Below are 12,782 nucleotides of genomic sequence, written 5' to 3'. Positions count from 1 at the left end.
CAATGTACAAATTATTTCACTTGATGGCCTACGGGAAGAAAAAATACTATGGTGCACAGTGAAGGTAAAAAGCACGGAGTAAATTTGCAGTCTTGGTGAAAGAAAGGAGCAGATGAAATGAGAACACACTGAAGCCCTTGTTTGTGAAAGTGTATCTGCTTTTTTTAAAACCACATTATTGACTGGACACCTGCTCAGAGGTAACCCACCTGTGTACTGCTGACCGCCACCTTCAGGGAGCAAGCAAAGGCACACGTTTAACTTTCAGTCAAACAATATCACAAATCTTAGCCCAGAAATTATCTCAAAATTCATCAGCACAAATAATAGGGGGAAAGGATGACAGATTAGCCAGGTACACTACATTAAACAAAAATAAAGATACAAAAGCCGTCACTGGGGCAAGCAGTACCCTTTCAAAAAGTACATATATGTACCTATTATTACCGCAAACGGTACCTTATTATTATTATCTGAATATTAGGTACATATTGGTACCAAATATTTGCATATCTGTACCTAAGTGGTTCATATTGGACATTTTTAAGGGGTACCAGGATCGCTTTTGTATCATTTTTAAACACTGTTTATTTTATGTCCACACTATGAAACACATACATGTCAAAATTTGTCTATTAAGGGTGCACTACAGCATATTTTGTCTTCTGGTTATGGTACTGAGGTTTTTTGGTACTTTCCTAGCGTCATCTATACTTTTTAAAACTGTATGTGAAGTCCATTACTGTACATTTTGTTTGTTAAGCGGCAAATTCATGATTTGTTTAGTTTAGCACATTAACAGTTGAAATGTTCAAGACCAAACTGCACAAACTCACAGGAATATAAAGCTTGGTGTTATAGTCACCAAAATATATTAGGTCTGTACAGTGACGTTGAGGGTTCTTCTGGAGATTTGTGCATGGTATGAGCGAGTAAGATTCTCCTAGCCCATACAATATGTTTCAGGGTGTGGGACGTTCAAACACAGCTGATTATTACAGATGAAAGACTGCCGACACTGGGACAGTGGGTTCCTGGGAGATTTTTGGGGTTATAATGAATGAAACTACGGATCCAGCACACAGAAGGGCCCCCAACAAACCCCACTCCCCATAACAAACCTCATGTAACTTTTCATCATACTCTTCCTCACTTTCATCCAGCTGAATGAAGGAGACAGAAGCCAGATCATTTGAGGGCATCTTTAAGCTACCCCATACAGCAAAAATAAATACATTTCTCTGTCCAAAAATATGTTTCAAATAAATGCTAAATACATTTTGTAGAAAGTAAAGCCTAATTAAATATATTTTTTAATTTGAAAATTAAAATTTCATGTTTCAAGGGCAAGCAAAAACATTTCTAATTTTACAATCGAGGGCTCAACACAAAAAAAATGTTTATACTGGCCAGGTTGGGCCAATGGTTCAAGTTTTCACTTGCCCTGCCAAAATTTTCACTGGCCCCAATAAAAAAATGTCAGTGTCACATATTTAAAAATAATAATTCAAAAGTTAAATATAACTGTATTTTCAACCGACATGTTCCAAAGAAAAAAGGCTCCCAACTTTTCTGCTTTACCTGTAAACTGACAGCAAATTGTGCAAAAAATTGCATTGTTTCTTTCGTCGTGTTTTACCCAAGTAAATGTCTGCTAACGAGATGTTAAATAATATTCATTGATGAAAATATATTTAAGTGACTGAGGGTTAAGCACTGGCCCGATCGGGCAAGTGACAATACTTTTTACTGGCCCAAACCTCTCTCACGCTTGCCCCAGGCAGTCCTTTATGTTGAGCCCTGCAATCCATATGGCAAGAAATGTATTCTTTGCCAAAATATATTTTAAATATATGCTAAATAAAAGTTAATTTTATAAAGTTAAAAATAACCTTTTTTATATTTTAAAATATAATTTAAAATATGTTTATAAATATATGTTTGGCCATATGGGACATGTAGTGTGTCCATATAAAACTATCATTGTAAATCTTGGTAACCAGTGATCATATTATGAGCTGTTGTAATATCTGGCCAGCAGATGTCAGTATTAAAACACATTTTTAAAGTTGGTTTTCCTATCAGGTACAATAAATTTGGTTGAAATGTTGTAATATAGACATTTTGTGAGTCTATTTTAGAGAGGTATACAAATAAAGTACATGCTTACATATTAAGTTAAATTCATATAAAGCATTGGTTCCCAACCTGGGGTCCTAAGTATCTGATATGCTTCCAGTTCAAATAAAGATGCAGGATATTGCCCAAAGGAAAAAGGTTGGGAACCACTGATATAATAACAAATTATCATCTGAGCATTTATGTGTAGAAACCAATGTTACGGACCAATGAGACACAAACACACAGCTCAACACTAAAAGCAATCTCTTTTACTTTCCGAGCAGATTTAACTAAAGACAGTCTCAAATCACCTGACCCTATAAGCATTATGGGAACATTATCTTTACAAAAATAGATCTAATGGACTATAACTATATTTTTTTATATCTTACAGCGCGTGCAAAGTAGCAAAGTATTGATATTGTTCAAATTGTTTACAAAATCTATCCACAATGTTCTTAGATCTGAAAATACTATCGTGCTATGTATCCATGCCAAAAGTGATCCTATGAGATTCAGATCTTATATTTTGGGTTATGACATCTCTGCATACCCACCTGTTCCTCCTCAGTATCCACTATTGCATCCAACTTCAGTTAATAAAATAAAGAAATACATTGCTCAGTTTCAAATTACATCTAATAATAGGGATTACTACATCTACTGAACATACAGCAATACTACATTCTGCTTTAAAAAATTGGGAATTCCGTAGGAATTCCATTTATCAATTACAGGCAGATCTATCACGAGGTTAGAAGTTAGTATCAGTGGCCGGTTGCATAAACATAGCCGTGACATTAAGACTGCGTCTTAAGAATGATTCTGACTAACTAGCAATTAGTTAGGGATAATCAGTCTTATTATTTGGATTTAAATTAGACCAATCTACCTTTCTATGTAACATACTTAAAAGAGTTATGATCAGTCTTGAAGAAAAAAATTCATGACTAACTTTTAAGACTACACTCTCAGAAATAAAGGTACAAAAGTTGTCACTGGGACAGTACCCTTTCAAAAAGGTACACATTTGTACCCAAAGAGTGCATATTAGTACTTTGAACTGCCAAAATGTACCTTAAAAGGTACATATTTGTACCTAAATGGTACATATTAGGACCTTTTTTAAAGGGTACTGCCCCAGTGACAGCTTCGTACCTTTATTTTTGACAGTGTAGTCTTAAAGTTTTATCCAACCGGCCACTGTTTTTGATTAGGGTTGGAGCTAAACTCTGCAGGACTGTGGCCCTCCAGGACCAGGAATGCCCATCCCTGCTATAAAGTATGCAAAAATTCAAACCCTCATCTACAACAGCAAACAAACTCCACTACTATTCTATCAGCTAAAGATTTCTTAATGTCTAGAATGATTTAACCATACCCTTGCTTCCTCTGTGGCAACCTGAGGACAATAAGACACAAATCTTTGCAACTTGTGTTTCCATGACATTTACAAAAAACAAAAAGTGCATCTGATATGTTTACTTGTAAAGGAGCATTTTTTTTTATTAGGCTCTTACGTTAGGTTGAGCAATTTTACATTAATGGTAATAAAAAGGTTAATGAAGTCTTATAACCAAAGAGTTATAATGTTACTTTAGTTATTTCACTGGTATTTAACAAATTTTACAGCCTTTCGCTGCAAAACCCTCTAAGTGCATGCAAGCTTTTTTGGGAATAATCTCCACTTCTTAAAAAAAAGTCTCCAGGTGTCCTTCGCTGTCCTTTTTGAATATTCTCAATATTTCTGAATCAACATCCTGAATCAATATATGTGTGACCCTGGACCACAAAACCTGTTAGAAGTTGCATGGGTGTTTGTAGCAATAGATTGTATGTAGGGATGCACCGATATGGAAATTTTGACCGATACGGATAACCGATAACTCTTTATATTTGGGGGCCGATAACCGATATAGATATATATATATATATATATATATATATATATATATATATATATATCTGATAAATATTCATATTATTTTCACAATGAAACACTCGCAGACTGCGGACATCTTGTCTTTGCGCTAGACTAGCATACTCTTCTTAAGCCCGCAACACGTCTCATCTTCGTGCTATGTCACAAAAAGCACCAATCAAAACTCCACATGGCCAGCAATGAGCAAGTGAAGTGGTTCAACAAACCAAAATAATCCATCATTTAGCGGCTTTCATTTATCGGCCTAATTTTGCTATCAGACCGATAACCAGTAATATTAAAAATAAGCAGTTATCGGACGATAACGATATGTCAGACGATATATCGCGCATCCCTAATTGTATGGGTGAAAATGATTTTAAAAATCATTTCTTTATGCCAAAAATCATTAGGATATCAAGTAAAGATCATGTTCCATGAATATATTTTGTAAATGTCCTACCGTAAATATATAAAACATTTATTCATCAATAGTAATATGCTATGTAAACAACTTAAAAGGCGATTTTCTCCATATTTAACTTTTTTTTTGCCCCCTCAAGATTCCAGATTTTCCAATAGTTATCTCTCAGTCAAATATTTTCCTATCCTAACAAACCACATTTCAATGGAAAGCTTATTTATTTAGATGATGTACATTCTTAATTTCCAAAAATTTGCCATTATGACTGGTTTTGTGGTCCAGGGTCACATATATTGGGTAAATGTTCATTAACCAGGTGAAAAATTGTTGCAGCTCGACAACTGAAATCTGATGTATGCTCTCCATCGTTCACCCAATTTATCATCTTTCATGCACTTAGATGACTTTGCTGAAGAATTGTTGTGGTGTTTAATGAATTCTGCCAACAAAGTGGTATTTCTGAATGGCCTGAGACCAGAAAGTAAGCAGATTTGAAGCTTAAGTATTTGATGAACGTAAAATACATATAATGAAAATCTGACTTCTTCCATGTTTAAGTGCTACAATTGAGTAGACCCCAGTGCTTCTATCAACCTAGAAAATGTGAAAAAAGTCAACCCTGCAACTTAGTTTTGGTAAACCATGCTCTGCAAAAGCATGTGAAAAAATAGGTCATTGAAATTCTCCCCTTGTGATGTCAGAAATGAATAATACCACCCCTTAATCTGCACTCCAACCACGACACTGCCATTTAGTGCAGAGATCAATAATTTGCATTTTAAGGGACGCACCCAAAAATGGCACATTTTTCCTCACACCTACCAAGTGGTAATTTTAATATGCTATAATAAATTATCTATATGCTATTTTGAGCTAAAACTTCACATACGGACTTTGGGGACACAAAAGATTTAGTTTATATTTTTTTAGAAGTCTTCAGTCATTTTATAAATAGTCTCGCGTGTTTTTCGCTGCTTTTTCTGGACAAAGCCCGCCCACGAGCTGTTTTACCGACATGTCAAACAACCAGTCACAGTTTGCTTCGTCTAGCGTCACGTTTCGGACTCCCCACAATAACGAGCCGGCAGGCAACAAGTCAGTTATTGAAATAACCAGCCGCAACCGAATAGCATCTAAATAAACAACATTACTCATCATAGAACAACGTTGTGCACTTCATCAACAGCCACACCAATGAGACGCTCCCATTAAATGTCTGTTTGAAGCATATCTCTTCACTTTTAACACATACAAGCAATTCAGGAACACCTAACTTTTTGACTCCACTAACTGCCTCAAGCAAAACTCTTGGACATCTTTTAGAGAGTCTATGCCGCAAACTTTGCATATTTTTGAGAATCCAATGTTTAGCTGATCATGATAACTGCTCATTATTATCCACGTGAACACGACTGATTCTCTTCCTCAATGGAACGTCAGATCTTTGTTTTCCAGGGACCGAAACTAATCGCGAAATCCGGAATTCCGGTTTATTTCAACCAATCAAAGACGACTTTGACATTCTCACAGGGTTTCCAGAAAAGTGTACGGAAAACATCAGACGTTTAGCCAACAGTTTGTGGGCGTGACGTCTGAGGCCGAGACTCTTTTTTTTTAAAGAAATGTCCCCTTTAATCCTAATGACAACACAAACAATAAAGCAGCCATACTGTATATCCGTCTGGAGTCATTTTAACATGCTATGAGAGAACGCAATCTCCTTATGTCCTCTGACGTTCCTGATGAATGAAGAGAGGACAAACAAAGTGCTCTGCTTAAAGAAGGTCACCTTTCAGTGCTGTTCTCCTACCTGTTTAGCCCCCATCGATTCAAACATCTTCTCAAGCTGGACACGCAACTGCTGCACATTATTCATCAAGACGCACGGCTGAGGAGAAAAGCGGGAGATTTATTAGAAATGCAATCAATCTAGCAGAAACGTTCATGGAAATCAATCAAGAGAACAACTTACAATCTTCTCTTTGTCACAATAGGATGGGAAGTGTTTCTTTAGTATGGCGCTGTACTGCAGGAGAACTTTGTCAATGGTCTGTAAAGACAAGGACAATTTTTTTTTTTTTAATTCAGAAAATCTACAACTGGAGCATCGACTCTCCATGGCCAAATAATTCTCGAGGGAATAATTATTTTATAGACGAGGACATTAGAGAAGCTAGCCAAGCTTGGCTTGGAGACAGACTGAAGCTTGATGGACATGTTTGCATATTTTCATTTGATTACAACACAATCTCTTTCTTTCAAACAAATGCCTTCGTCCTATTGAAATCCAAGATGCCCTTTGGCTAAAAAGCATCGTTCCCTCCCTTAAATCTCAGATAAATCTAGAAACAAGATAATACTTCGACAGCAGACGTTTGTTGTGACATGAATCTATTTGTAATTGCGTTAGGAGGGACGGCGGTCCACCTTGGCGAATCGGCGACTGTAGAGGGCCATGACTTTGGGGTCGGGACACTCCAGTTTCTTGATGATCTCAAAGCTTTGGTTGAGCTGAGTGAAGACGTCCACCACCGAACAGGAGAAGAGGGCGTGCTCAGAGGTCTGCTGGAACTGAGGAAGGAACAGAAGTAACAAATCTTAATTTTATTACTTCTAACTTTTGGTCTCAAGTCCTATGCACACAGTATGACACTACAGAGGAGCTCTCAATATGGCAGACGAAGAAACAAATACCACAATAGTCCTCAATAAAATTGCTGTACAAAACTTGCACACTGTAAAGCAAATTGCACACCACAAGCTTAAAAAAAACCTTAATAATGAACTAAATGTGTGGATAATACATAGTAACATCTTACTCCATCCTTCTTATCTCTCTCGAGAGCTCCGTGCATGAACTCCATGGACACATCTTCATTCTCATCCAGCCACTGCAGGACAAACTGCTGGAACCATCTGATAACACCAAAAACATGATGATCAGCTATCAAATAAAGTGTGAACAAATAAAGTGTTGACTGTTGAGGTTTCTTACGTTGGATACTCTGATACGACTCCCTTAAAGGCAGGCAGATCCTTCACATATTCGTTATATAGCCACTTGACTTTAAAGTGCAGGTTCATGTAATCAGCGCTCTTACACAGTCTGTGCTTCTCATGTTCTGTGAAATTGAATTGAATTGAAAGATGGGTGTTACACAGAAGATTCAGTCTGAAGTACATGAAGAACAGTGTTATAATAAATGACGCATTAAAAATGAAAGTTTTAACCACACTTAATGAAATTTTTAAGTTTATCATGAAATTTACGATTAATTTCAACTTTCTTGACTAGTAAGGAGTTGCTATAAATTATAAAAACTAATTTGAATTAGCTCAAGTTAATTAATTGTAATTTCATGTTAATAAAACTTTTAAAAATGTAAGTGCAACAAGGGAGCTCTGGTTCTCTCGCAAAAAAGTCAATTTATTTTTCCCACAGACTTTAAAATTATTGCCAAAAAATAAGTCAGGCCTCGCAAAATTTCTTAATACTCTTAAACTTTTGGTAGCCCTTAATGAAAATAAATAGCCAGAATAAAAATACATTGTTTAATGTAGATTATTGATAAATCCTGGATTTCCATGCAAGTCAACTGTTTCTGCCCATCTCCAGCTAACAATTTTTGGTTCCCAAAACGTTCCCCCAACATTTCCTCCCTAAGATAGCCTGACGGGCAGGGCAGAGATACATTTTGGTAGCCCGACAGGAACTCCCAATAGCCTCAGGATGGGCTAGTGGTTTTGCGAGCCCTGAATAAGCTCTGTGTTTAACAAGTTTATGACACTTACATGTTTTGTACAGTTCATCTTCACAGATGAATTCAAAGGTATGAGCATTAAAGTATAAATGCATTTACTACAAATATAAAAAGCAGAATTTTGACTTCTTATGACTAACTTATGTTCATCTGTAAATACTAACTTGTTGAACAAAACATGCAAGTTTCTTTTGTTAAACACAGCTTATTTTGCGATAATCCAAAAGTTTATAGGAATAATGAATGGGCTTTTTTACGAGGGAACCAGTATCCTGCTAACTTCTGGGATGGTCTACAAAAATATGCCATCCCTGCAGCACTCTAGTCTATTGGGATGCAAGCTTCTTTCTAGGCACATAAATAGCGCAACGCAAATGTATTGTTATGGCCTGAAACATATTGTAATGTTGCGTTTACACCAACCGCGTTTGAGGCTTCAAAATTGCGTCTACCGCACCTAGTTTTCCACTTGAACAGTTTGAATGCATTTGCGCGTCTAGAGCGAAGTAGACTCGCAGAAAAAGCAAGCATTTGACGGGTGTCAGAGGCGAAATCCGCTTCTTGTGGGAGGGGCATGTGCTATGCGGATGTCTGTTTGCAAGATGGCTGATGTTGATTGTGCATTAATCAAGACAGTTACCGGTTTGTATTTGGTAACTTTACTTAAGGGGGAAAATAGTTTCAAAAAACGGGAGGAATGCCGCGGGTTCATAAACATCACGTGACTCAAAAGTGAAATGTGTATTTTAGGGCTGTCAATAGATTAAAATATTTAATCGCGATTAATCGCATGATTTCATGAGTTAACTCGCAATTAATCGCAAATTAATCGCACATTTTTATCTGTTCTAAATTTACCTAAATGTAACATTTTTCAAGTTTTTAATGCTCTAATCAGCATGGATTTGGATAATATATATGCTATATGCAAATGTATGTCTACAACAGCCTGTTACATTTTCAACAGAACCATCAGCCATAGTTTTATAAATGTTTTTGCCTTTAGAAGACCTTGTTCTTTCTCCATTTCTGTTTGCTGCTGCATCATTTGTGACCTGTGCTGGCAAATTGAGTTTTGAGCAAATTTTCAAAAATGTGTTATTTATATTTTAACATTCTCTATTAAAAAACTTCAAAACAATTGGAACAATTGTTGGAATCTGACAAAGCATGACAGAACTATACCTGTTAATGCAGAGCAAAAACAATATCAATATACATATATGTTTTTCTTTTCTTGTTTAATTTTGACATTGAGACAGACCACTTTAAGACTGTAGGATAATGCAAGGGTTTAATATAAATGACACAACAGATACTTTTCCTTAACAGTTAACCAAACATTCACTTCAGATATAACAGATTATAGGTCATACCTGCGTGAATTCTTGTCAAAACAGATATTTTTAAACCTGTAATTTTGTGTTAGATGTCTATATATATCAGGGTCACGCACTCGCGTGTTTGTGTGCATGCGCTTCAGACGTCTGCGTCAGGCATCGCTTTTGAGCCTTGTCACTCTTAATAACTCTTTTAACATCAATCAGATCCCGAACTTTATCTCTCTTAATAATTATTTTAACATCAAGAAAGTGCTGCGGTCTATTTTCTATAATTTCCGAATGCTTTTTAAAACGAAACTAAAAAGTGAAAGAAGACGCATCTTTGCTTTATATGGATTTGGGACGGTACACCTCACAGAAAACGTGCAGATAAAGAAAACTGCACGTTCAGAAAACGTGCATTTTAGATGTTTAATGACCATATAGCATTGGATTAGCTAGACGAGAGCTTAATGTTCTTATTTTTATGAAAAGCTCCAACTCATCTAGACAGCGTGGGTCACTTGCTGCGTCTCAATTCATCCAGCTGTGGGTCAAACAGAAATTGCGTGTTGCGTTAATCGCGCGTTAATAAAATTAGTGCCGTTAAAACGAATTTGCGTTAACGCGTTATTAACGTGTTTATTTTGACAGCCCTAGTGTATTTACAACTTACCAGGTTGCCCAATCTCCTCACTGACACTCTTCCAAGCGAGGCCCTTTTTATTCCTGTCTTTATAGAAATGAGAACTTGTGTCGTATAGCTCCGGGTGACTGCTCACGGACAAAATCAAGCGTTCCTTCAGGTTAAATGAGTGACTCCGGGCGGAGCTGGTGCATCTTTCTTTGTCGTTTTATTTATTGCTTTCTCAATTTTTTTGCTTTTTTTTACCATTTTCGCTTGAGTTTAGGGTTAGAACAACTTTTTGTTATATAAAAATGACATCCAAACCCCAACTCTAACCCCAACTCCAAGCGACCATGGCTTAAATATGGACAAAAACATGGAGAAACCTGTATATTAAATAACCTCATTAAGCAAATCTAAAATCTAACCCTAAACCCAAGCGAAAATGGTTTAAAAAACAGAAAAACATTGAAAAACCAATACGTAAAACGACAAAAAAAGATGCGCCGTTTTAAGTGAACGGGAAGGATTGGCATATCATATCCACGCCAAATTGGAATTTGGCATATGTATTGCACGATGTTTACACTTCGTGCTATTTATACGCATCTACGTGAGACTGGGTAAGAAAATCCACCAAAGTTCAAATTTTTCAACTCGGGCTTCAGCCGCAAATTCGGGTCAAACGCAAAATGCACAAAAAGCACCATTCACACATACCGCGCCAGACACTGAATTCGTACCATTCACGCGAACTAGGGATGCTCCGATCAATGCCAATCTCCACTAATAATACGTGGCCGATCACTATTCTGAATCGGACAGCCGATCTTATTACAGCTATTTCATATACTACGGCTTTTGATCAGTAAGTCCTTATCGATCTAAAATCACTGTTAGTTTGAGTCGTTTATAAAATGCATTTGAAAAAGCAACACTCGTTAAACATAATTATTAAACATATTCTTTATTATCATGAAAATACCTGAAAAGGTTTGAAGAACAGCAATATAAATATGTCCTTCAGCCATTTCGTGGAGCTGCGTGTCATCACAGCTGCGCGTGTGTATTGTTCTTCGTCTATAGCGCATTTTAAGTTTCTGCACGAGAGCGCCCCCTGGCTTTTGGATGTAGCGGCATTTCACCGTAATTCATTGAGAAACATAGCAAGCATTATCGGCCGATCGATCGGAGCATCCCTAACGCAAACTAGACGCGCGAATGAGGCGGAATCGCCAAACGCCTCATTCGCTTCGCGAGACCTCCAGACGCACGTCAATGCGTCTTCACATTGACTTAACATTAAAATCACTCACGCTTGACGCCTCTACTGCGGCTAGTGTAAATGCAGCATAAGGCAATGAGTGTCAACTTATTAAAATAATTAAAATATATAATTATTTGAAAATAGCAGAAAAAAATAATGACTTTTGACACCAACTGAACCTACAATTATTTAATCACCCAACAGACAGATGTTGAAACGCACATCAAATATTTTATTCTGGTTTAATCCATCTTGTCTGCCAGATAGTTTGATAGTCTCCGGTTAATATTCACACTAGTGTCTAATCTAGCCTTCTGTTTTGACAAAGTACCAAATCTGTTACTGACCTTCCATTGCGTATTTCATATCCTGTGAGAACTGATTCCACATGACTTCAGCACTTAATCTCCCTACATTCAGCTCCTGAGGAAACCTACATGCCGCACAGAACAGATGATGATGATGTCAGATCACGATGTCAGACTGGGTGTCTATACAGTACTGTACATTCAGATAGACTCACTGGTTTAGGACAGGCGTGTAAGAGTTTCGATCCTCCTCGATGATGGACACAATGAGGGTTATGAGTTTAGGCCAGAAGTCCAAGTTCTTGATACTCGGGCCTTGATCTTCAGGGGTGATTTCTTCCTTATTCTGACAAAAAAATATAAATCATTTGCTTTATTATCTTAATATAAATTATTTACTTGTTTTTTAGTTGTCGTTTTATTTTTTATCAGCCCAACACATTAATAACATACGATGGCTTTGTCAAGCCAACATAATAAGTTTAAAAGCAATAACAGTATGTTGGCTTTGTCAAGCCAACATTGTGTTCAACTTCATGTGACAGTGCACTGTGCTTTCGACTCGCTCTTGCGGTACTTTGATGTCATACGTTGATCATTAAGTGCAGCGCTGCTTAAAATTTAACCTAATTATTGACTCAATCAATGAAATGAGATTGGGGCGGGGTTACCTGTTTGTCCAACCAATTAAAGACAAAGGTCACTATTTGCTCCTAATTTTCAATTCAATGAGTTGACGCTAGCGGTGCAAAAATGACACACCTTAGCTTTAAATCTTCTTCCAAAAAGTCTTTTTTTTCATTCTGTGATAAAAATCTGATTTTCTAACCGTGTCTCCGATCTGAGGATACTGGCGACTGTACAGCTCTTGACAATTGTCAAAGATGTAGTCATATGTGGAGTTGAGGCAGGCCTTGACACAGTCTCGCACAACCTGACTGGCTCTTGGGGGACTCTGCAGTTCCTGGACCTGACCAGCGTGAGGCGATAAAGAGTATTAATAAATAGTGCGTTATTTATTTGAACAATG

At 36.9% G+C, this 12,782-nt stretch overlaps 1 protein-coding gene and 1 long non-coding RNA gene across 3 annotated transcripts in view; one reads left to right on the top strand and one right to left on the bottom strand.

The window, feature by feature from the left end:
- LOC141369042 (uncharacterized) overlaps positions 1-12,782 on the top strand; it is a 109,133-nt gene that overhangs the window by 20,828 nt on the left and 75,523 nt on the right. The window contains exons 4-5 of one of the 2 annotated variants that reach the window (XR_012372547.1): positions 6,877-7,054; positions 7,310-7,427. The exons of the other annotated variant lie outside the window; for it this stretch is intronic. This is a non-coding gene — a long non-coding RNA (uncharacterized lncRNA). Of the gene's footprint in view, positions 1-6,876; positions 7,055-7,309; positions 7,428-12,782 lie in introns of those variants that run through there. 2 annotated transcript variants of the gene reach the window in all.
- The window catches only part of LOC129447189 (protein unc-13 homolog B), a 28,899-nt gene that overhangs the window by 6,319 nt on the left and 9,798 nt on the right, over positions 1-12,782 (bottom strand). Inside the window, exons 7-15 of the mRNA XM_055208832.2 lie at positions 12,582-12,722; positions 11,968-12,098; positions 11,792-11,877; positions 7,462-7,588; positions 7,286-7,382; positions 6,894-7,037; positions 6,439-6,516; positions 6,277-6,354; positions 210-230 (exon numbers count right to left, since the gene is read on the bottom strand). Of these exons, the coding sequence (XP_055064807.2) occupies positions 210-230; positions 6,277-6,354; positions 6,439-6,516; positions 6,894-7,037; positions 7,286-7,382; positions 7,462-7,588; positions 11,792-11,877; positions 11,968-12,098; positions 12,582-12,722 (903 nt within the window). The remainder of the gene's footprint in view (positions 1-209; positions 231-6,276; positions 6,355-6,438; positions 6,517-6,893; positions 7,038-7,285; positions 7,383-7,461; positions 7,589-11,791; positions 11,878-11,967; positions 12,099-12,581; positions 12,723-12,782) is intronic.

Source organism: Misgurnus anguillicaudatus, chromosome 12, assembly GCF_027580225.2.
Source record: "Misgurnus anguillicaudatus chromosome 12, ASM2758022v2, whole genome shotgun sequence".
Taxonomy (NCBI): Eukaryota; Metazoa; Chordata; class Actinopteri; order Cypriniformes; family Cobitidae; genus Misgurnus; species Misgurnus anguillicaudatus.
Note: the sequence above shows the minus strand (reverse complement) of the source record. Positions and strands in the feature narration are given on the sequence as shown.